At 35.4% G+C, this 26254-nt stretch overlaps 1 protein-coding gene across 3 annotated transcripts in view; it reads left to right on the top strand.

Moving 5' to 3' along the window:
- Window positions 1–23824, top strand: part of LOC150109008 (inactive dipeptidyl peptidase 10-like) — a 958620-nt gene extending 934796 nt beyond the window's left edge. For all 3 annotated transcript variants that reach the window (XM_090405008.1, XM_090405015.1, XM_090404998.1), the window contains exons 20-21: window positions 11252–11325; window positions 22208–23824. In XM_090405008.1, coding sequence (XP_090261134.1) covers window positions 11252–11325; window positions 22208–22354 — 221 coding nt within the window. In that variant the 3' untranslated portion in view covers window positions 22355–23824. The remainder of the gene's footprint in view (window positions 1–11251; window positions 11326–22207) is intronic.
- Window positions 23825–26254: the final 2430 nt, after the last annotated feature.

Here is a 26254-nt window from a genome sequence, read left to right as displayed (position 1 = left end):
ATGACCCTTTCAGAAGTTTGTAAGTCTCAATCATATCACCTCTCTTTCTCCTGTTTGCTAATTTCTGCAGTCTACAAATTCTCAATCTGTCTTCATAATCAGTATTCCATAATCCTGATATCATTTTTAACACTCTCCTTTGCACTCTCTCTTCAGTATATCAGAATCACAAAGGAAACCAGGAGACCAGACCTGTGCACAATAGTCCAAGTGAGGTCTTATCAAGGCCTTATAAAGAGGCAAAATGACATCCTTATCTTTACATGTGAATGTTGCTTTCAGCATTTTATTATTATTATTATTATTATTCGTAACACCTTCAAGGAGTCCATAGACTCATCGTGGGAGGATATCTACTGTACAACTGTCTGTCTTCACCAATACACCGAACCTCTACTACCAATCAACGTCATCTACTGCCCACCACCACAACTAGTATTTTTTGTGTGTAAATTGTTTGTGTTCTGAAGGGCCTATTTGTCTGTATGCGATCATCTTTTGAGTTGTATTTGCAATGTTTGCTACATGGCCTCTGAACTTTAACTTCCTGTCTATTAACACTCCAAGATCGCTAGCCTCATCAGTTTCTTCAAGCATAATCCATCAATATAATACAACATTCATGACTTTACATTTACTGACATCCATTTTCCCATGCCCACAATTTCAGCCTATTCAAATCATTCTGCAAGGAATGCTGCATATCAGCAGCATTCCTGATTGCCTACCTATCTTTGCATCATCAGCAAATAGCTATATGTCGCTTGTCAAATTCTTCCTAATATCATTAATGTATAGATTAAATAACAGTGGACCAAGCACTGATCTTTGTGCTACACCACTGGTTACCTTAAATCTTGCAGACTCACATCCCCCATATACCACCTTTTGATATCTGTCAGTCTGCCATCCTCTTATCCACATTAATATTCTATAATCCAAATCCACATTCTCCAATTTAAGCAACAAATGAAACTGCCTTGCTAATTGCAAAGAGATTCAGTGTCAACCCATTTCTGAATGCAAGCCCTAACCAATTTTTCCAAAATCTTCACCACCACTCCTGAGATACTAATTGGTTGGTAGTTGAATACATCAGTCTTTGCACCACCCTTGTGTGCAATGGAATTACCATACATTCCTGCGGAATCTTCCCTGTTCCGAGACTCGTATTAAACAGCCTGGTCAAAGGAATAGCAGAAACGCACTTTTAGCACATGTGCTGATATCCCATCAGTCCCTATTGCTGTATTCTTATTCAGTTTGTGCAACAGCTCTAATACCTCGTCCTCATACACCTGAATTTCTTCATCCAGTGAAGAGGTAGCAGTGAGTTCAATGTTGTGTACACTAGGTTGATAGCTTTTAACAAAATGGGCACTTGTTAGTTGAACAGCCTCTTTTGCATCTGTAAACCTCAGGCCATCTGCATTTAGAAGAGTTATTCTTTCATATTTATTCATTCTTTCACTTGCAGTATATCAATAGAATTCTTCTGGGTTGTCTTCAGCATTATAGACATTAGTAAGAATGGCTAACAGCAGATGACACAGTTACAGGCATAGAATGTGATGGATTTAGTATTTTCAGGGAGGACAGAGTAGACAGTACATGAGTTGGAGTATTGCTGATACTATCTGATGAATTGCAGCCAACAAAAGTAGGAGTCACTTGGCAGAAGACAGTTCTTTTGAGTCAATCTAGTGCGAGATTGTGGCAAAATAGAACAAAATATAAAATTGGTTGCTGCTATAGACCAGGGGGAGCTAGGGATGATGTGGAAAACAAGCATTAGTATGTTAGTACAATTAGTTCAAGTCAAATAATTATTATGAGAGTTCAACTTCGGAGACATAGGCTGGAAGAAGGAAAGATCATATGACATAAAGGAAGTAGTATTTATATGCTTATTGATAGATATTTATATCAAGCAAAAGGTAACATAGGGGGCTTGTAGTACAAGAGTGTTGTATCTGGTTATAGAATCAGAAGACCTGTCCACAACTAAAGTTAGTATGTTACCTCCAATTGGGGAAAGCAATCAGATGGTCTTGAGTCGGAAGGTTGTTCCTAGTGGACACATGTGGAACTACAAGGCAGCTTGAAGTAGCACCATGGCATAAAAATCTGCAAGAGAAGGATGTTCACAGTGAGTGGGAATAGGCAAGGGAAGAAGCAATATCACAATGTATACTTTAGGTCAGGATGGTAAATCGGGTAGGAGTTGGATGGGTGTGTAGTAACATTATGCATGAGAAAAAAAAAGAAAACGTTGAGGAGGTTATATAAGGGAAAAGGTGACCAGCTAATTCATGAACAATACAAGGATCAGGCAAGAGAAGTGATTTCCTTTCATAAGATTATGAGAGGAAATTAGCTAAGCAGGCAAAAGAAAATATCAGTTTTTTTTTTTTTTTGTTTTTTTTTTATGTGGAAAATAGAAGGAAGAATGATTGTGGAAGGATAACTTTAATGAGTGCAGATGGTAGAAAGGTGACAGAGACAGATGAAATTGTTGAGCTACTGATGGACTGCTTCACAATGTTATAACATCGAAGTGAAGATATTGTTATGATATATTGAAGATATTGGCAGAGGTGAAAGGGACCAATGTAAGAACAAAGGTTGATGAATTGGAGAGTAAAGTACTGCAGTATCCGAATGCAAATACAGATGTGGGATTGGATCGGATGTTGGCTTGCATTTTAAGAGAATGTGCAAGGGTACTGGTGATTCCTTTCACTAGAATGTTTAATTTATTTCTTAGCTCTGGCAAAGTTCCAAGAGAGTGGAAGGAGGGCAAAATAATTCCTTTGCATAAAGGAAAATCTACTTCTGTAGTAGCAAATTACAGACCAACCAGTATCATAGGAGTAGGTAGTTAAAGTATTGTAAAATTAACATCAAAAAGAGAATTCAGAAAATGGATAGATAAGAACATGATACTCTATGAGGGATATTGTGGCTTTATGAAGGTCAGTCATGCCTTAGTAATCTACGCACATTTTATAATAGAGTGACAGCTGATTTGGATAAAAGGAATGGCAACATGAAGGTACTGCTGTATTTTGCAAAGGCATTTGACAGGATACCACAGACACTCTGTTACGTAAACTTCAACAAATGGGGATGGATATGAAACTAGTGATGTGGATAAAAGCGTAGCTGATTGATAAATACCAAAAAGTAGTATACGGAGGAGCAGAATCCAAGAGAAGGCAGGTGACTAATGGTGTGTCACAGGGCTCTGTGCTTGGACTACTGCTGTTTAATTGGTACATAAATGATATATGAAATAATTTAAAGAGAGATATTCAGTTTGCTGATGATGCAAAGTTGGGTAATAATTAATCAAGGTAGTGTAAAGAGCTTGCAGGATGATTTAAATAGGCTGACAAAACATAATAGATGGCAATTAATGTGGAAACGTTTAAAGTTATGCATTTTGGGATACAAAGATTACAAAAACTGTGTACCACATCAATTTCATCATCAGTTCTGAGAGAACTGGACTCCGTGAAATTGATGAAGCCAGGGATTTGAGGTTTAGTAGTAGATAGAGTTGAATTTTAAAGGAACGCATTGCCAGGGTAGCTCACAGTATTACTTGGTTATTGCAGAACACTAACAAGCAGAGATAAGGGAGTTTACATTCCTTTTTATAAAGCCTTAATACAACCACATCTGGATTACTTTGCTCAGGTGTGGTCACCTGGATTTCTTGAGGATGAGGAAATGGGAAATGATCTAGACATGAGTGACCAGAATGGTGAGTGGCCTGGGGAATGCTGTGTATGAGCACAGACTGAGGGTTTGTGGATTACAAAAGTTGGTTGATAGGCAAAAAAAGAGGAGCTGTTATATTATAGAAACATTTAAGTTACTTGAAGGATTTTATATGCTTGATGCAGGGTGAAGTGATGTTTCAGCACTTTTTTAGATGGGGAAGAACAAGAGTAAGATTAGCAAGGGTGTGCGAATTAGATTTTTTCCCTTAGAGAATGGTGAATAAATGGAATGGGTTACCTGAGTTAGTTGTGAATGCTTTGTCTGGTAATAGTTTCAAGCATAGTTATCGTAGATATTATGTTGATAGGTTGGGTCTCCCATGATGAGTCTTAGGACTCCATGGAGTTCCCAGTGCCATAATAATATATAAAAAAACCTGCATATTAATGAATTATGCTATGAAAGAAATTATACAGCATGCTGCAACAATGAACCACTCATCTTTAATCTCGCTGTGATTTTTCAACATTTAGTACAAGTTTAATTTGAATAATAACAGTTGTATGAAATGTTGTACAAAACTAATAGTCATAATTTCCTGAAAAAAAGTTGCATGTGGTATTCGCTAGACACAAAAAAAAAATGACAATTTAAAGCCAGGTAACCTTAACTCTTTTGGATTTCCTTTGCACTCTTCAGTTACCCTTCTTGCTAGCACCTGGTACTTCTCATGAGCATGTTGATTATCTTTTCTTTATTATCATAAAGAAAAGATACTTTCCACAATATATTTTTTTTTGCAGCTCTTACTTTATATCTCTACTCTTTCACTTAATCCCCAATTTGGTTTATCATCTAACCACTTCCTATGCACTAAATATTCTTTCCTTTTCATTCCTCAAGCCATAGCACTTCTCCAAGATGCTCCTAACTGTCATAATTACTGTATTTTTCACCTTATAAGATGAACCATTGTATTGGATCCATCACATTTTTCATGTCAATATTATATATATTTTTTTTAATTTTAATACATGTATTATCCATTTATTAGTCTTAAAAATCATTAAAAATATCTAAACATATAATATATATATATATATATATATATAATATAAAATCATTTTTATAAATTTCATTAATCCTCTTTTCAAATTTTTATTCATCTTCACTCTCAAAATTTTCAGAACTTGATTCTTGAAACTGACTCATCACTGTCTTGAAATAATAAGTCATCCTTTGTACCATCAAGAGAATTACTAATGCCACACTTTTGAAAAGATTTTCTAATAATTTTGGGTTTCACTTCATTCTATGACAACGTTTCCTCAAAATTTAGAGATTGCATCCAATTTACCCATTTTTTCCCTTCACAAATCCTTTAAATGGTTTGTTTATTGATACATCTAAAGGTTGAAGTATGGAAGTGAGTACAGCTATTTTTGTGTTCATTTTGCAAAGTTCATTCTTAACAGCTTCAGTTTTATGGCATCCAAACTGATCCCATACTAACAAAGCTTACTGACAAATTTCCAGGACATCTGGATCATACCTTTATTCATAACTTTATCCCTTCCTCATCCATCCTTTTGGATGAATATATACTCCTTTGGGAAATTTTTCTTTGGGCATATTTTCCTTTTAAAAATTAAAAAGGTGGCAATTTTGTTCCATCTGCACAGTATGACAAAACAATATGCTGGTTTTTTTTTTCATGATCAAAAGTTTTAACAATATTTTTTTTACCTTTGGAGTCAACAGTCTTGTTTGGGGGGGGGCACATCAAAAGTCAGAGGCACTTCATCTATATTAGCTATCTGTAAATAATTTCTTTTCATAAATCTAAAGACCATGATACGTGAATAGTGCTTGTGTGTGAGAGAGAGGGCTTAGTTTCAGGGAAGAGAAACCTGCCATCGCCATATCAAACCCATATGAAATTGATATTTCTTTCTGTTGACAATAATTTGCTCATTGAATAATCATTTTTGTAAATGCGCAGCAACCCAATCTTCTTTGAGCCATTATCCAAGTTTTTAATTCATTTTCATTTTCTGTCCTTTTTGCCAGTTTTTTGCAGAAATTGTTTTTTTTTTAGAATCTCTATGTTGCTTTTGTTTCTGCCAAATTCGTATTCATACCATTTTTTCTGTAGACATAGGCCTAAAGTGCCACTTTGCTGCCCTATTGCCATTCTTTTTTGCACACTTAAACAGATTCATATAGCTATGTCTGTGCTTAGTACAATCCATGGGTATAAAAAAAATTAAATATAATAATGTATTGATTACTAGTTTAAATGTGTGACTGTTAGTGACCATGCAACTATTCAAGATGATCACCCATTACCAACAAGTGATGACACACTGTAACTGCATATACATAAAAAACATATCAGGGTATAAGGCGCACTAGTTTAGAAGACTGATTCAACTTATAGGCCGCATCCTAATTTTCAGATAAATTTCATTATTATTATTATTACATAACACCTCCAGGGAGTCCAAAGATTCATCGAGGGAGAGCACCTTCTCCACAACCTTCCATCTCCACCACTCCACTAACCGAAACTACTTTCTTTCATCATCAACACCAGCACCATCGACCATCACCACAGTAAAACTCGGACTTCTGATGAGCGGTAAAGCTGGTGCAAGTCTTAATCATTACGCAGAATGAATGCTCGCTTATAAGTATACTTTTAGAACACATTCATACGCATTTCACTGATGTAACTCTAGTGATGTTATTTATTTCTGAAAAACTTGACACAAACTTGCTTTACAAGATTCTTGAAACTACAAAAACATTATAATTTGCTTTCAAACACTAATGTTGTACTTATTCTTTCACTTCGGGCACATTTAAAAAAAAAATGGATACCACACACAGCAGAAATTTGCAAATTAAGTCCTAAGCGTCGTCTGCTTCTGTCACGACTGCAGCGCCTCCTCGCCACCAGTACACAGTTTAAAGAGAATTCGCAAGTCTTTGTGACAAAAATCCTTACAACTCCCTTTGGGGAAAGCACATCCATCACAGGAGTGTCGATGTTGCATCTAAAAAAAAAAAAAAACTCAAGTGAGTAATTGACTCTAAAATACAAGAAATGAGGTGAGAGCTTTATGGTGCGATGCAGCTCCCACACACAAAAAAAACTATATAATTATCATTAACTAAACATCGAGAAAATATATAATCATTATTAAGAAACAAGCCAATAACATTAATTAATTATATCAGTTTTTAATCTGGAAAGGGCATCAGCATTACCATGACGACTACCCTTTCTATATGTAACGGTCAGATTATAACGTTGTAGGGCTAAAGCCCATCGGGACAACTTGGCACCATGAGGGGCACGTTTAGTTAGATAGATCAGAGGGTTATGATCTGAAATTACCTGTATTCAGCACCAAATACCCATGTGTCAAACTTTTTCAACGCCTCCAAGATGCAAAAAGCTTCCCTTTCAATGGTTGACCATTTCATTTGACAGGAATTTAGTTTCTTACTGAAGAAAGCAATGGGCAATTCTTTTCCTTGTTCGTTGTTTTGAACTAAGCATGCGCCAATTGCTGTTGCTGATGCATCCGTATACAACTGGAACGGCTTGTCGAGATCTGGAGTATGCAAAGAAGGCATTTTTATAAGCTCTTCTTTGAGTTTCGTAAAAGCTTCATCAGCATCAGTAGTCCAAGGAATGTTATTTGGGACACTTTTCTTAGTCAGATTTGTCAGTGGTAATACAATTTGGGAGAATTGTGGTATGTAGTCACGGTAGTAGCTAGCCAGTCCAAGTAGACTTCTTACTTCCTTCTTTGTCGCTGGTGTCGCTAAACCTTTTATAACCTCGACCTTCTCTGGGTACGGGGAATGTTGACCGGATCCAATCAAATTACCTAGGAACTTCACTTGATTTTTCCCGAATTCACATTTTTCTAGGTTTACTGTTAAACCTACCTCTCTTAATGTTTTGAAGACTTCATCTATATGGGTGAGATGTTCAGACCATGTTTTAGAAAATATAGCCAAATCGCCAATATAAGATCGGCAGTATGCCTTATGAGGAGCTAGTGCTTTATCTAATGATTTCTAGAATGTGCTTCCGGCGTTCTTCATTCCAAACAGCAAGACGTTCGATTGATAGTGACCAGAATGCGTCACGAATGCGGTGAAGGGCTTTGCTTTCTTTTCCATAGGGATTTGCCAATATCCCTTGGTGAGGTAAACTAGAGTGATAAATCTTGCTTGTCCTACCTCAAATAATAAATCTCTAGTTATTTTCATTGAATAAGCATCTGGAATAGTAAAACTATTTAGCAATCTAAAGTCAATGCATAGTCTGACACTTCCATTTTTCTTAGCCACACAAACCACGGGATGAGCCCATTCACTGACACTTGGCTCAATGAGACCCATATCTGACAGTTCTTTGATTTGTCGATCTACTTCCTTTTGTAGAGTGATTGGCACCTTATAGGGTTTGAGTCTCTTAGGGGAACAGTTCTCTGTAACTTTGATGGAGTGTCCATCAACTTTGGCATGACCAGGTTTGGAACTAAAAACATCTGCATATTTCCAGGGGATGTCAAAAAGTTCTTGTTTTTGTTCTCCCATCAAGAGAGCTTTCATATCCTCAAGGTGTTTCCTAATATCTTCAACTGATTTATTCATCTTGTCAGCGGGTGCATAGTGAAGTGTTCCGAAATCTTCATCTAGTTCGAAAACTAGACCGACATGATTAATTCTTTGAATATATGGTCAAAGCTTATTTATGTGGAGCTCCCTGATACTTCCATCCTTCATCTCAACCTTCGCAGAATGTGGTCTAGTAAGTTGGACGACTGTAGTAGGTCCTGTCCAAGTATTTAGAAGCTTATGAGAGGATGAAGGTAACAATACTAAAACCTTTTCACCAACAATGAAGGATTTTTCTTTGGAACGAAGATTATATCTGGAGGAGTATTGTTCTTGAGACCCTTTGGCATTCTCGGATGCAATTTCATGAGCTTTTCTTAGATTTTCAAGAAGCTCTTGTAAATAATCTTCAATCGAGTGAGAGGCAGTGGTTGGGATGCCTCATCCACCAGTCCAAATTTCCTTTAACAAAGATAAGGGGCCTGGAGGTAATCTTCCATATACCAACTGGAAAGGTGATAACCCAGTAGTGCTATGTGGTACTTCTCGGTATGCGAATAGAAGATAGGGAAGATGTAAATCCCAGTTTCTTCTATGTTCCTGTATATTCTTATTCATCATCTCTTTTAAAGTTCTGTTCTAATGTTCAACAGCGCCCATACTCTCAGGATGTCCTGGAGTGGAAAAACGTGGAGCTATGCCTAGCAGATCTTCAAAAGCTTGAGTGAGTTTAGATGTGAAATTCGTACCTTGGTCGGTACAGACCATTTTAGGAAATCCAGTCTGAGTAAAAATCCTCATTAGAACGTTACATGTGGTTTTAGCACTTATTTCCTTGACAGGTATGGCTTCGGCCCATCTAGTGCATAAATCAACAGCACATATTATGAATCAATGTCCTCTTCCCGATGGAGGTTCTAACGGTCCGATACAATCCACGCTCCATACCTCAAACAGAGTTTCTGGTCTGACGATAGGTCGTATGGGGATTCTATCTCCATATGTAGCAGTCCTTCTCATTTGACATTCCTTGCAGCTTTCGCAATATTTTTTCACATCTTGTTTAATGGTAGGCCAAAAGAATGAGTACTTGATTCGCTGATGGGTTTTCTTTTCGCCGAGATGGCCAGCAAGAGGGATTTCATGTGCCATTTTTAAGACATTCTCTCATTTCACACGCGGTAGCACTACTTGTCTAATATTCTCGCCACAAATATGTTCGTTATGAAGCAGAACCCCATAGTCAAATGCATTGGAATTTTTCTGCCTTTTTGCCCATTCAAAACACCTTCAAAGCGTCTCATTGTCCTTTTGAAGTTTGACGAATTAGAATTTTGTTTTTTCTGGTATACACTCATTTTCTGACCTGGTGGGGACTCTATCATACTTACTGCCACTGCTGTACTGGTTATTTTCGAAGGCATGTCTTCATCATCTTCTGACCGTTTATCACTTAAATCTTTTGATTTCAGAAAGCCTGATTTAAAAAAAAAAAAAATCGCCCTTAAAAAAAAATCAATTGCAATTTTTTTTTTTTAAATGCCCAAAAAGAGATGTATATATTTGGCGATTATGGGACTCATAATTAAATTCAACATATCATTTGTAAACATAGATAAATCTTACAATATTATCAGATAAAAACTTCAACTATACAATTTACTACACTTTCAAATACACAAATATATATATATATACATATATATATGGATATATAAAATATATATATGTGTGGATATATAAAAACAAAACCAAAACAAAAAAATAGTTCCGATTTTACACCGCTACTATATAATAACTGAAATCTCGAAACAGAACTATCAAAACAGTATGCAAAAATTAACTATGATAACACTGTCGTGTTCTTTCTCTGGTGAGAAATCACAAGTACTGACTGTTCCAAGATGGAACTAACATGCAAAACAGGACAAATCGGTAACTGCAGAACAAAATAAATTTAAAATGAAAAAAAAAAAAAAAAAAACTATTCTGAATTATCTGGGACGAAAATATAGCTTGAACACTGCCGTGTTTTTCATTTATCCAAACTGTTGTACTACTGTTCCAGGATGGAACAAAATTCTTTCTCTGGTGATAAATCAAAACTACTACTGTTCCAGGATGGAACAAACTCCGAACACTATTTTTTTTGTTTTGTATTAAAACAGACTTTTGCCCAAATAATCAAAATAGAACTCTAAAACATGGGAGCATGCATTTACATAACAAATTGCTCTCACCTTGTAAGTCCTATCAACTGCGCCAGTAAAACTCAGACTTGTGATGAGCGGTAAAGCTGGTGAAAGTCTTGATCATTACACAGAATGAATGCTTGCTTATAAGTATACTTTTAGAACACATTCATACGCATTTCACTGATGTAACTCTAGTGATGTTATTTATTTCTGAAAAACTTGACACAAATTTGCTTTACAAGATTCTTGAAACTACAAAAACATTATAATTTGCTTTCAAACACTAATGTTGTACTTATTCTTTCACTTCAGGCACATTTAAAAAAAAAATGGATACCACACACAGCGGAAACTTTGCTAATGAAGTCCTAAGCGTTGTCTGCTTCTGTCATGACTGCAGCGCCTCCTCGCCACCAGTACACAGTTTAAAGAGAATTCGCAAGTCTTTGTGACAAAAATCCTTACAACCACTATTTTCACAGACAATCACAAACATCCATGCCCATGGCAGGATTCGAATCTGCAGCCTTTTGGCTGGAGAATGGATATGCTATCCACTCGGCAAGCGCATCTTTTTTTGTACCTAAAATTAAATTATATCAAAGTTTGTGGTTTCCACTTTTAAACTGTTAGCTTCAAATTGTAATATGTATTATGTTTTTGAACTTCACTTTATTTATTCATAGATAATGTTCATTTTCAACATTCTGCAATGTTAATGAAATCCCTAACTGAAAATGGAATATTATTTCAATCACAGGTAAGTTTATCAAATTCATTCTTAATATGTATATTTTGTGTGATTCTGGTGTATAAAGATTTACTCTGTTTGGTAAATTAATATCCAGTAACTTAAAAATTTATGTACAACTTGGATAACTTTTAGATAATGACCGAACTTTTATTAGATCACTATGAAAATCAGATACATGAAGGTTTTATATACAGGTAGTTCTCACTTTGCAAATTTTTGTTTTAAATTGTGCTATCCCAGATTTTTAATGTCGATCAGACAGTCCTTTTTTGAAAATGGATGCCTGCAAGAACTTACATTGCAAAAGAGGAATCCTCAATGATAATTCTGAAGGCTTTGAAGACCCAACAAAGATTGTGAATTTTGAATCTCAAGCGATCTTAGGTGTGGCTAACCAGTTGTAAATGGAAGTTTCAGAAGGTGATGTTAATGAGCTGCTTTAATTTCTCACTATGGAACCCAATAATCTCCTTGAATTGGAGGAACAAGAAAGAAAGAAACAGAGAAGAGAAAGACAAAGAAGATAACAAATATGAAGCTCCAACTCAGTTTTTCATTTTAAAAGGCTTCTCGCAAAAGCATAAGCAATCTTTGAATCAGAAGATTCAGACTCTGAACGATTTAGTATATTTTCCCATGAAATGAATAATGCTTCTGCTTGCTATCAACCTGTTTTAAATGAAAAGAAGCGAAAATCAATGAAGCAGATGACACTCGAGGCCTTCTTTGAAAAAAAAAAGATGTCTCCTACTACCTTGACAGCTGCCGATTCACCCGGCGATATAGAAATGAGCTATTTTTTTTTTCAAAGAATCTTTTCTAATTTAAATTTTTCTTATGCTAATTTTTAAATATGTAAATCTTTAACCAGTGAACTCTTTTCTTATCATTTAATATTCATTTTATGTATTCCTTCTTATGAACGTAACTCTTGCTTATAGCATTATTTCTAAAGCAAATAACTCCCACTTTACAAATTCCCGATTTATGAGCAGTCACCAGGAACCAAGTAAAGGCAGGAAGTACCTGTGTGTGTGTGTAACTGTCATCAGAGATTACATCTTAGGTGAATTACAGCAATCTACCATTTATTTATGCAACTCTCTGCCAGACAGTTTCTGAGTAGGGATCAAGCAGCATTGACTTCCTGTCCAATTTCTCAATACATGATATAGCTGCAAGCTACCTATGGGATTAATATATATATATATATATATTTTTTTTTTTTTTTTTTTTTTTTTTTTGAGATGACCTTGAGATGGCCTTGGTATCTCCACTTGGGCCTGGCTCCCACTGAAGAGACCTCAATAAAGGTCGAAACTAGTCTGGGTAGTGGCCCTTCCCTTAATGCATAACGTTATACATATCCACAAAGAGATGTGTTTTGCATTATGGGAGATACCGAGATAGGAGTGTTGGTAGCTTGCTCCACCTTTGCAAGGAGTCGCCGGGTGTTGTACAACTTTACCCCAGTCCTGAAGATACTTTCAGGTGCACACTTGGATAAAGGATTAAACTAAATTTATTATGGGATTAATACTCACTCAGCTTAGAGTTCTACATATAACTCTTTCTCACAGGAAATCTGATATGGCTGGCCACCACCCAAGTAATCATTTCATGGTCCCTTTCACCATTCAGAGAAAAATTTCACAGTTCATTTACAATAACATTCTGCATAATCAAATTCAAGGTCATTGATCCTTGTATACCCTGTTATGCATGGCCTAAAATAGTTGTCCCTCAAAAACTCAAGAAATTAATTTTCTTTGGTTTCAGATGCTTTTCTTCATTCCCTATATATATATATATATATATATTACCATAATGATCAACCTTTTCTTTTTAGCCAGATCAATTTGCATATACATTTCCTTCTCACTGTCCTCCACCTCACTACTGCTTCAAATTCACTGTTTATGCCTATCTAAAGTAGCGATGCTCCTTGCATCTTCACTTTAGATGGGCACAACTCCTGTGCTATCATCAATAACACTTCTTTTCCCTTCCTGTTTTATCTGTCTTCACAAAAAACTACATATCCCTCCATCTCTGTTCCTCCCAGAATGTCATCCTCATGCAATCATGTCTCACTTATTCTGAAAATTTTTGGGACGAATCATCTCTATCAGTGCTACTATTTCATTCCCCTTATTTCGAATATTTTTGGCATTTGAAAACATACACACTAGCTCATTTGTGGTTCTATAACAAGCTCAACTGACCACCCCATTTCTTGGGGTCAGTGGGACTTGTCATAGAACCATGCTCCCTCTCTGGCCATTCTTGCACACTCTTACATCCACTCCTGTTTAAGGAGTGGATATGTGATCATCTACACTTCTCACACATTGTCTCCCCATTCATCTTGTGTTCCTTCTCTTTCATTCTCTTTACTCAAGCCACTCACCTCTTCATTCACAAGCTTTCCTCTCCTGCTCTTCCACAGTACCTCCTGCTTTCTCACATCTTCCATTCGGTTCAGTCATTACTTTCTCTCTCACAGCAACAGTTTCTACAGCTGACTCATATCAGATCCATTTGAATGTAGCTGTTCTCTTTTATACAGCTCCATCCATCCCTCAGATTCATCCCACACATTTAGAAAATGAACTCCTTTCTCCTCATACAACTCTACTTACTTATGATTCAAAATCCTTACTCATCTTCTCGACTCATCATTATCCCACCTAATTAACATAACTACATTACCAACCACACTGTTATCTTTCACTCTCCTCAAAAGCCTCTTGACACCATCCTTACGTTCTCCTTGTTACCCATACAGAGGATGTTACCCTGTATATGATATAGAAAGCCAGTTGGAGTTGCTGTCTTACCATGATTCTCAAACTCATTGTTCTTCATGCACTCAGTCATTCCGACAACCCTGCTCACTTCTGTAACTATGTTCATGATCTTCTGCTCTGATTTTGGCCCACTATCACTCCATAAACATGTTATACTTCTTGCACACCCAAACAATTTCTGTGCAGAGATCTAGTGATAATGAAAGATCAGGAAGTGCAGAAGCAATTCATTGTTTCAGGACTCTGAATTCAGGTCAATACAGCTTAGGAGCTCTACTGATCTAGATAGGAGAAGAAGAGGTTATATGAATGAGAAATAAGTTTGTGAGAGGAGGAAGTCAAATATAAGGAAATTATATTCGCACAGGATAACAGGCAGTGGCAAATGATGGGTATTATGGCGGGTGATTGTGGTAGAGCAACATTATTAAGAAATCATTGAAACTGTATTAAAAATTTTCTTTATTAAGAAAAAATTTTTCTATTTATACATCACTTTAATCCTTCATTTCTGGGATGTAAACATTGGTTTACTGTAATAACAATTTTTCACTTAATCTCGTATTCTTGGTTTGAAAAAAAAAGTTACACATAAATATCTTCAACACTGTTTCCTGTTGTTGAGAAGGATAAAAATAAATGTCAGTTTAAAAAAAAGCACAGTTATCTAACAGGAAACAAGGAATAACCAGCTATATTTAACTTCTCGGCTGCAGATAATCTACTGAGTAGAACTAAGCTACTTCTTCTGTGATTGGCTGAGTGGTTAGCATATCTGCTCTCCAGCCAGTTCGAGTTCGAATCCTGCCGTGGGCATGAATGTTTGTGATTGTCTGTGAAAGCTAGTGGAGGTAGTTGGTGGTAAGTGGCGTAGGTTGGTGGAGAGTGAGACGAAGAGTTGTAGAGTAGATGCCTCCCTCGACGAGTCTTTGGACTCCCTGGAGGTGTGATGTAATAATAACCCACATGCCTTTAATTTCAGTCGTGAATGCACCAGCATGTATGCTGAGTTATCTTGATTTGCCTTGAGCTGTTAAAAATGCACACAGATTCCTTTCACAGACTGCATAGAAATTTTCTCTCTCCATATATGAGTAGTCAACACTTTTTTTGACAGGAATGTTTTATCTGATTTACAGTCATGCTGTGAATGCCTTGATATTTGGAACAGTCTCTCTAAAAAAAAAATCATTTCTTCATGAATTTTCCAAGGATATGCAGTACATGCCTAACATACCTGAAATATATGTCCTGATAAAAGGAGATGGGAAATGAGAGGCTATCCATGTTAAGAAACTGTATAAAGGGTTATGTAAGGAAGTAAAAAAAGGATATTTTCTGCATGTTGTGTGGTGAATGAATGAAATGTGTGACAGAGTAGATGGCACACATTTCATAAGTACTCCAGTGCTGAGAATTTTACTGAGTGTTTTCAGTGCAAGGTATAAAAAGTAATGGTCTGGTAGTGCTTGGTTTCTTGCAACGTCTTCTGATTTCATGAAGGCCTGTAAAACAATTATGCAAATACTAATTTGCTGCAGCAATTGCTGTGATGACGTAATAGCAGAATCTAGAGAGATCATAACATTAATCTAACCCTCTATCAAATGCTGTATAATAAGGAGAGAACAGGGACAAACATCTGGAGTATTCTTCTCTGGTCGAATGCTCCAGCTTCCTCCCCTCAGCTGTTGACATACTGATTTAAAATAACTTCACAAAGGCTTTCATTTATACACAAAAATAAATAAAATAATTTTAAAATGTAGAAATTCTTTTTGGTCATAACACCAAGCTTGGCATTCAAGCTTGTTATCACCTTATTAAAAAAAAAAAAAACTACTTAAAAAAATAAACTCTTTCCATAACAAACCCAGGATAGTCTCCCTTGAGAGGTTTGTTCTCATCTCCCTAATCCTATCGTAGTCTTAACTGCTGCATTAGCTATAAACTCATGTTGGTGTCAGCTGAATCGACATGCAGTCCATGATTTACATTGGTTTCTAAAAGCAATGATAATTCTCATACTTATTAGTTGTGTGCTTTGCATGCTTCTTTCAGACGTCATTAGTTACAAGCCCATATTTTCTAAATAATAAATAACACTAATCCATTACTTCTTGAATTCAATCCACCAAAAGTGTCCCATTAACATTTAAACACATCTTCTCTTCCAGTCTGTAAGCAAATAAATATATTTGCATAATACAAAAGAATATTGAACTCAAAGGTGATGCCAAGTGCTGACTATGGATCCGATCATAGACTGGTCTTAATGAAGATGAAGACCAGTCTACGATCAGTTTTATTGTTTTCAGGTGAATATTCATTCACCTGAAAACAATAAAAATTCAAAGAAGTCAATCCCTAAAATGGGATCTACAAATGGTAGAAAATTTAATAGCAAAATCAAAATTTAATGAAAATGTTTCAGAACTGCTGTTTGCACAGTTGCAAAATGAAAACGAACCCTCTTAGTGGAATAAACTACAAGCAGCTATCATAACATCTGCTAAAAACCACATCAATAAACAAGAAGAAAGAAAGAAAGAAAGGAAAAACATGGATAACACAAGAAGTAATCGACCTTATCGATGAAAGAAGAACATGGAAAAGTGGAGCAAATGAAGAAAGATTAAGATATAAAACATTGGATAAAAGAATCAAACAGTTATGCAGGAGATTGAAAGAAAACTGGATAAATAGGCAGTGCCCGAGATAGAAGAATTACAAAATAGGAACAAAACCAGAGAAGCATTCCTGAAAGTGAAAGAACTTAATCGAAAAGCAAAACGTACAGTCTAATAACATCAAGGACAATGATGGAAACATAATCATTGATAAGGAAATAGGTAAATGGAAGATTGGTGGAGTACTTATCAGATGATGATGATAATGGTAACATGATAGATGATTCACGACACCTTAAGTTAAAACGTAATAACAGATACCACTCTACTGACAGAAAGGAGATAGAACACATAATTAAGAATCTTCTTAATAATGAATCCCCTGGGTGTGATAATATCTCAGCGGAGCTGCTGAAAGCTTTGACTGGCAATAATAACTATTTAGTGAAATCCAGTCAGGACATCTATAAAACAATAGAATTAAGTGAAATTTTTACATCTATCTGCATCCCAATTCCAAATAAAAATAATGCACAAAATTTTGATGATTACAGAACTGTGAGCCTAATATCCCATGCATCTAAAATTATTTTAAAAATTGTTAACAAAGAAATTGAAAGAGCCTTAATCGGTGAATTGAGTGAACAACAGAAAGGCTTCAGAAGAGGAATGGAAACCATTAATGCTATCCTGGAATAAAAATACTAACAGAAAGATCAAATGAAAGAAATAGGAACATTTACATATACTTCATAGACTTTCAGAAGATCTTTGACCAGATAAAACATATTAAAATGTTCTATGTCTACTTGGATAAATTAGACATAGAAGATCGTGTACTTAAGATTATTATTATTATTATTTCCCAAGACCTCATGGAGTCAAAGACTCATCTGGGAGGTCCTTTTATCACACACACATCTCATCATACCATGTCCTAAAGACACTCAAACTCCTTGCAGACACCACACGCTCAGGCAAGGCATTCCAATCATTCACAACCCTGCACAAAAAAATCCTGCCTCTCACTCCCCTACTCACACCCTCTTTATACAGTTTCCAGGGATGACCTCTGGTTCTCTCCTGATCTCTCAGTATTCTCTGTAGAACTTCTCCACCATTGATCTTATAACAATCCCTTACCAACTTGTAGGTCTCTATCATATCTCCCCTCTTCCTTCTCTCCACCAGACTCTGCAAATTACATCTTCTCAATCTTTCCTCATCCTCAACATTCCAGAGGTCAGAAACTACCTTAGTCAGTCGCCTTTGGACCCTTTCCAACATCTCTTCATCCTTCTGAAAACCCGGTGACCAAATCTGGGTACAATAGTCTATGTGTAGCCTAATCAAAGCCTTATACAATGGAACAAGAATCTCCCTACTTCTACACATCAGTGTCCTCTGCATCATTCCCGGAAGCCTCTGTGTTGTCTTTACAATTTTGGCAATGTGTCCCCTAAATTTTAGATCCTTATCCACTATCACCCCAGATCTCTTATTTCCTCTACCTCCAACAATATATTCTCACCAAACATAAATTCTGCATCCCATCTTTGTTTTCCAAATTTTAAAACCTTACATTTTGCAACATTGAACTCGCATCCCCATTTGCTTGCCCAATCACTCAATTTATTCAAGTCTTCTTGCAAGGCCACAACATCTTCGCTACTCTTTATGGTTCGTCCCAACTTTGCATCATCTTCACCTATATCGTTAATATACAAGTTAAACAGTAATGGCCCCAAAACAGACTCCTGAGGCACTCCACTAGCGACTTTCCTTTTCCTGGATATCGCATCCCCATACACAACTTGTTGATACCTATCAGATAGCCAGCCTCCAATCCAATGCACTAATCTAATATCCAAGTCAACTTATCATGAGGTACTATATCAAAAGCCTTTGCAAAATCCAAGTATATTACTGTGTATCCTTCTCCTCTGTCCAAGGAAGCAGTCACTTTATTGTAATAAGTAAGTAGATTACTAATACATGACTTCCCTTTAGCAAATCCATGCTGTCCATCAAAGATTTTATCATTGTTGTCAGCCCAACTCTGGATCCTAGTTCTCACAAGCTTCTTCAACAACTTAACCACAACACCTGATACAGAGATAGGCCTATAGTTTGATGCTTGAGTTTGATTACCTCCTTTATGAAGTGGCACAATCTTGCCCTCCTTCTACTCCTTAGGAACTTGACCAAGTGCAAGACTCGTATTAAAAAAATATGTCAAGGCAGGTGTCAACTCTCTGGCACATTCCTTCAGAATACGCGGTGATATATTATGAAGTCCCACAGCCTTATTTACATCTAGTTTACTCAACTCTCCAAACACTTCTTGCTCACTTACAGTCAGTCTCTCCTCCCCATCATCAACTGCTCTCAATCTCTCCATGAAGTCACATTCACAAGATTGAAAGATCTTTATGAACTGCTCATTAAGTATCTCCACCACACATTCTGCAACAGCTATCTTTATACCATTTCCTCCAATCAATGTCATCCTTCCATAATCATTCTTTCTTTTGATGGCTACATATCGAAAGAACTCCCTAAGATTATAAAAATGATTTACACCAAACAGAAAATGTAGCTGTTTAATAACTCTGAGGCTTCTGTAGTGAAAATAAAAAGAGGAGTTAGACAAGGTTGTATTATCCTTTCACCAAATCTACTTAATATGTATAGTGAGACAGTGATGAAAAAAATAGGAATTAGTATCAATGGTATAAAATACAATAATCTGGGATATGCTGATGATACCATTCTAATAGCAGAAAACAGAAACAAATTAATCAAATTATTGCAGCTACTAATTGAAGAAGGTAAATAGTTTGGATTAGATATAAATGCAAAAAAGACCAAATTTATGAAATTCTCAAAAGAAAACAGATCTGAGCCAGAAATATTCATAAACAATATGAAACAGGAAAATTGGAGAATATAGGACAGAGGAAAATTGAACATACAACAGAATACAAATATTTAGGCACCTAATTTACTGAAGATGGAAAACAAAATAAAGAAATAAAAATAAGAACAGCCATGGCTAAAGACACCTTCTGGAAAAATAAAGATCTGCACAGAAGTTCTGTGGGTATTGAGACAAAGAAAAGAATGATAAGAGCATTAGTGTGGCCAATTTTCACATATGGAAGTGTGAGACTTGGATATTCAAGAAGAGAGTAAGACAACAGATAATGGCCTTTGAAATGTGGTGCTATAGGAGAGCACTGAAAATCTCATGGGCAGAACATGTGACAAATACAGATGTCCTTTAGAGAATGAGAACAGAGATCTTTATTACAGGAAATGATCAGAAGAAAGATGAGATTGGTGGGACATGTACTGAGAGATTCAGTAGGACAGAGGATACTAACAGTTTTAGAGGGAAAAATTATGGGAAAAGGATCAAGCGGCAAAAAATGAAGGCCGTGGCTTAAAGATATAAGATCATGGATAAGATCACATGGCTATGCAGAAACAAAATGGGCTGCACCCTCTCACTGAGGAAGATACATGAAGAAGGAGAATACAAAAGAAGACTACTTAATCATAACCTAAGTTGCTATAAAGGAGATAATTTTAATAGACCAGAAGGCAATGCGGAAAATGAAAGAGTACAACTAAAAATGTCACGTCTTCCACTGTTAATAAATTAATTCATATGAAGAAAGCCTCATGAAACCATTTTGCAGGTGATATCATGCATTAGTTTATTATTATTATTATGTGACACCTCCAAGGAGTCCAAACATTCATCAAGGGAGGGTACCTAGTACAGCAAACCACAACTACCATCATCATCATCTACACCATCTATTACCCACCACCACATTTTCACAGACAATCACAAACATCCATACCCTTGGAGGGATTCGAACCCGCAGCCTTTTGGCTGGAGAGCAGATATGCTAACCACTTGGCAAACCAAGCAGGCTAAAAAAATGACTAGCAATGGTGGGATTTGAACCCACACCTCCGAAGAGACTGGTGCCTTAAACCAGTGTCTTAGGCTGCTCGGCCACATTACTGATAATCACGGAGGAAATGATCAATTAAACACCGATATGCCCATAACAACACCCCATTGCACACCTGGCCTTCTCTCGTGTTGTCCAACACTGATCACCAGTAGATATAGGCTCATAACCACCTTGGCCATGCATGTGGTCTCTGTCGTTGGCTTGCTCCATCGACAAGACTAAAATTTCAATTTCCTCCATCCTACTCTGAGGATCTCTCTTTTTTATAAACAAACATTTAAGTCATTCCTGTTTATCTCCATTGTCATTATCAAATTTATAAATGAAAAATAGCAAACAAAACATTAGTGAAGAGCTCAGTTTTATTATCTATATATGATATGATACAATGGCATATTGGAAGAAAGTTGTCTCTAACAGTTATAGAACAGATGAGGTTTTAATTAGAAGTAGGGACACAAATTTAAGTTAAATTTCATTTTCCAAGATAGTTGCAACTTTCAATTCATGTGTTTTCTTCAAGTAAATCCATTTATTAACATATTTGTTCATAGACTTTTGCTGAGTTCATATTTCATAAACAGAATAAGTGAATCAAACTGTGCTCATAACATGGTTGCATGCAGTCACATAGATCCTGCATTATATTTATTTTCACTTATTTTGATAGTATATTCAACTATTAATTGAACTGAACATTTAGAATAAATATATGGTCTCTCCTTCTACTTCTTTTCAGCCATTTTCTGTCCACTGCTGGACGAAGGCCTCCTCCAGTTCTTTCCACCTTTCTCTGTTATTGGCAATGGTTGACCAATTTTCCCCAATAAAATTTGACAATTCATCACTCCACCTTCTTTTAAGATGTCCTCACCCTCATTTTCCTTCTTTTTGGAATCCAATTCACTAGTATGGTGGTCCATCCTCATCTTCTTTTCTGGATATATATCTGTCCCATTTCCATTTTAGTCGCTGAAGAGTGATGTCAGTGACGTCTGGCTTCTTATCATTTAATGTGATGCCTAGCATCAACCTCTCCATTTTTCTTCAAGTTGTTGCTAGTTTATTTGCCAGTGCTTTTGTTAGAGACCAAGTTTCACAACCATATGTGATGACTGGAAGTACCCTTTTTAAACCGAGTGGGACATCATTGTTTTGAAAAATGCCATTCAATTTTCTGAATGCACTCCAGGCAAGTTGAACTCTCCTATTTATTTCCTTTTGGAGTCCACAGTTTAGATCCATGAGTTGACCTAAGTATGAAGAGACTCTTTTCCATGAAGTTGTTTTCTATTATTATGTTTTTTGGTGTTACAAAATGATTAAACATGATTTTCATATTTTCACTTATTTTGATAGTGTATTCAACTATTAATTTGAACTGAACATTTAGAATAATTATATGGTCATAGACTATAATTTATATTTAATACTTATGAAAGATTTGTTGTTTCAGATATATCCTGATGAGGACCACTCATTATCTAGTGTAAAAATCCATTTATATGAAACCATTGACAATTTTCTTAGCGAGTGTTTTTTTGTGCAGAAAAAAGATGAACTAGAAGCAACTAGGGTTAAAAAAGACATCAAAGGAAGATAGCAGTAAACAGTTGTTATAATCAATGAGACTGAATAAGCAATGTTATAAATTAAAAAACTAGCACTTCGGAGAATTTCCAGCACAAACAGTCAAACGTTCGGTTTGTACATTTCTTATAATATCAGAGCCATGTGAGTGTTGATTGTTTTCTGCTGGATGTGGTGGGAAAAAAATCTAACAGAAAGGTGTGTCTAGTTTGTTCATAACTGAGGAACTGCATACAACTATGCCTCAAAGTAAAAAAAAAAAAAAACAGGAAAGAAAGAAAAGATAAAATGTGCCTCCTGTAGGATGCAGATGTAAGCATATGATGTAGATATTGTGTGCACCTTGACATTATATATAAGGCATGAGCTTATATTGTTTGATGATGTTTTCTAAAGAAAATATACATTTCAAGATCATGTCCACTCCACTAGCATCATTCATAAATCCCTTGGCATAAGCTGATAATGTGACTTCTCCCAACCAGACAGAACAATTCTGATGGCAATTTTTTTTCCCATCATATTTAAAATTGGAAATAAATTCTTGCATATATACTGAAAACTATATCATACACATTCCCCACCTACATCCAAGAGAATTGTCATGTTATGCAGAGGAGTACTGTTCATTGTACTGTTTTATATTGTTAATTTGCAACTGCTTGTTAGTATTCTGTGATCTGATGGTATATAATCATCACCGTGATTCATATGAGAGATTTTTAACTCACTCTTTAGGTCACCAAATTTTAATGTGCCTGAAATTATTGACATTACTGTTATAACCGAGAAACGCTGGTTTAAATTTTATAAAAATTAACATCCTAGCTATGTATGTTTCTATTGATCATCTTTCTATAAATCTTCTTAGTAAGATGATTTATTTTGATTTTCCATTCTCTCCTGAGTAAAAAAAATATGAGAGAGAGAGTGACTCATTTCTTCAGCATTTATAGTAAAATGTTTACACACACTTTACCTCATCCTAATTCTTATCTTGAATTTTTAAATACAATTCTGGATCACAGAAATTATTTTCTTCTCATCTCTATTTACCCATGCACATAATGAGGTCCCTCATCTGATTAATTAATTTTGCCTTTTATCTAACCATTATTATTAATGGTTAGAAAATATATTATTATTGCCTTTATACTCTTTCATATTTGTGTTTCATTAAGATATACCATAGTTATTGTGGTATGCATAATATGCTTAAACTATTTCCACTGTCTATATTTTTTCTCTGTAACTACTTAAAAAATATTCTTTGTTTTTTATTTTAATTTTTTCATCAACCCCTCCCCCCCTCCCACACTGAATGCTACTTGGAAAACATTTTTCATATCAGCCTGGAAAATTTTATTTTTTCTGTTATGGGATGGTGAAATCCATCAAAAAGTTTTATTTCATTATTATTAATATTTATGTCCTTTACATTCGTCTTATTCTCATTTCAAATCCCATTTTCTTAGATACCAGAAGCTAGCATTTTCATTATGATGCTATTATTAAGATGCAGTGTAATATCATTACAAAAATTAATTTATAAGAATATGAATAGTATTTTAATAGTACTGATTTTCTTATCAATTTCAAGTATGTTTTAAACTGTTTTTATTTTTAAAAAGCACTGAAGATTTTAAATGATATTATCTGATAATAAATATGCAGAAACTTGTTTTGATTGTTAAAATATGCCTGCACAAAGAAATTCAGTATTTTGTATTGAATGCAATAGTTTTTGATTTTTACATTGTTGTTTTTATAGTTATATGATACACCACTTTCAAAATCTTCATTTTAATGTAATTCTAAAATTAGTAATTAACATGAAATACCAAATTAATGAATTTAGACTTTGCAGAACATATTATCCAGTTTGGTTTGTATGAAATAGATGTTTAGCATAATTTTTATACATATGTTATTTAAAATTACATTTCAGTACATAATTTGTTTACAAGTTTATTGCTGTCGTTTAGTTTATAATTGGTTTATAACTGGAAACAACATATATTTGTATTTCTTAATGTCTTGATTTACAGCACTCTAAAAAGACAAATGCTACATAATGATTGCATTAGCAATTAGTTTCAAGTTTTGTTTTTCTATTCACTGTATGAGCATTTCATGATATCACAAAAATACAGTAAGCAAAACTCAAGTATATGCTTCTGTTTGGGTTATGTTTCAGCAGATTTTTATGTTATTTATGCTAAACAGTTTTGGTTTCATTTGATAGTACAGCAGAAGTTTTATTACAAACATTTACAATGGTTAAAAAAATTATTATAATAACTTTGCATTCCCAAAAAAAGAAGACAAAGCAGGTGAATACGATGACTTAGGACTCAGCTTGAAGCTATATCTAGCTTAGCTTTTAATTTTTCAAGAAATGACAATATATACTAAAATATTAATTAAAAACTTTAATCAATACCTTCCTATATTTTGGTAATGTTACATTGCCATCTTCAGGGATCACAAAACAATGATATGTGCATGCAGGCACTAACACTAAGCAAATGAGGCTGAAGTCGGTCCTCGAGTACTAAAGGTGCCCCCTAGCAGGCTAAATCAGGCTGATATTCTTAGAATGAAAGCTTCCCAAATTTGGGGTTGTCTCATGCACCCAAATTTGTTGAGGTTAGGGAAGTTTTTCAGAGCTGAGGCTGATTCCAGGAATAATCACACTTGCACTTACTGCAGTGTAATAAAATGGCCTTCTTCCAGTGTATTCTGTGGTGGATGTCCAACACATGGTCCACAAGTCCTGAGTGGCTGTATTGGTCAAACCAGATGTAGTCCTTGTGTTCAGATATCCTGATACTGGTTGTCCTGCCTGTTTGGCCATAGTAGGACAGTTTGCAACTGCAAGAGACCTTGTATACTGCAGGTTGGTCTAGGAAAAGTGGCTAGTCTTTGGTGGTCTTAGAAGCTATATCATAGATGGAAGATGAAGCAGTTACAGGTTATATTCCTAGAGTGAGAATGATAAATAGATGGTTTGAAGCAAAAATGGATGAGTAGGGAGATCAGCATTTGACAAGTCAAGAAATTAGGGCAGTGGTATAAGCAGAGAGCAGATGCATGAAGAGTGACGAGTACAGTAAGGAAGAGGAAAACTAGAATATGAGAACAGACTAGCACTATGGGCCAAGGAAAATCCTGGAGAGTTCTTTTATTATGTGACCATTAGGAAGAGGAGGAATGATTATGGAAAATTAACCTTGTTGGATGGCGAAGGTTATCAGGTGGATTTTATAGATGATAAAATGTACCTGCTTAATATTTGTTCACTGTAGCAAGTATTTTATTCCTATAAGAAAGGTTGAGAATTTGCATGTTAATGAAATGGTCATATTATAAATGACAAACAATTATTTACTCTTTTAATCCTTTATCCAAGTAAACCAAAGTTTGCATGCAAAATATCTTCACAAATTGTTTACTTGTATATAGAACCTGTTGACTTTATATCAGTTGCCTCAGTATCTCACAATGCAAAAACATTATGGGAAAGACCAATACCCAGACCAGTTTTGACCTTTATTGAGGTCTCCTCAGACCAAGGTTAAATCAATGTGCAATCTGGGTAGTAGCTCTTCCCACAATGTTTCTGTATTTTGGGTAAATGAGAAACTGATGTGAAGTTAATAGCCTCTATATATAAGTAAACTAGTTGGGAAGATACTTCGCATGCAAACTTTCATTTGCATATGGGTGTGTAAAAGATTAAAATATAATTTCTTGTCATTTATAATATGCTTTATAATCTAGATGTAAAATTTTCTAGAACTATCTCTTATCCAGAGTATTTAATAATATGGTGATATTCCATTTTTCTACTTGTACAGGAAGCATGACTTCTGCATTGATTTAACTTTGCTATCTTTCTGGGTCTGGCTCC

The sequence above is a fragment of the Typopeltis vanoorti genome, chromosome 2 (assembly GCF_054136105.1).
Source record: "Typopeltis vanoorti isolate ZY-2024b chromosome 2, IOZ_Tvanoo_1.0, whole genome shotgun sequence".
NCBI lineage: Eukaryota > Metazoa > Arthropoda > Arachnida > Uropygi > Thelyphonidae > Typopeltis > Typopeltis vanoorti.
The sequence above is the reverse complement of the archived record's forward strand: the minus strand, read 5'-3'. Positions and strand labels throughout refer to the sequence as shown.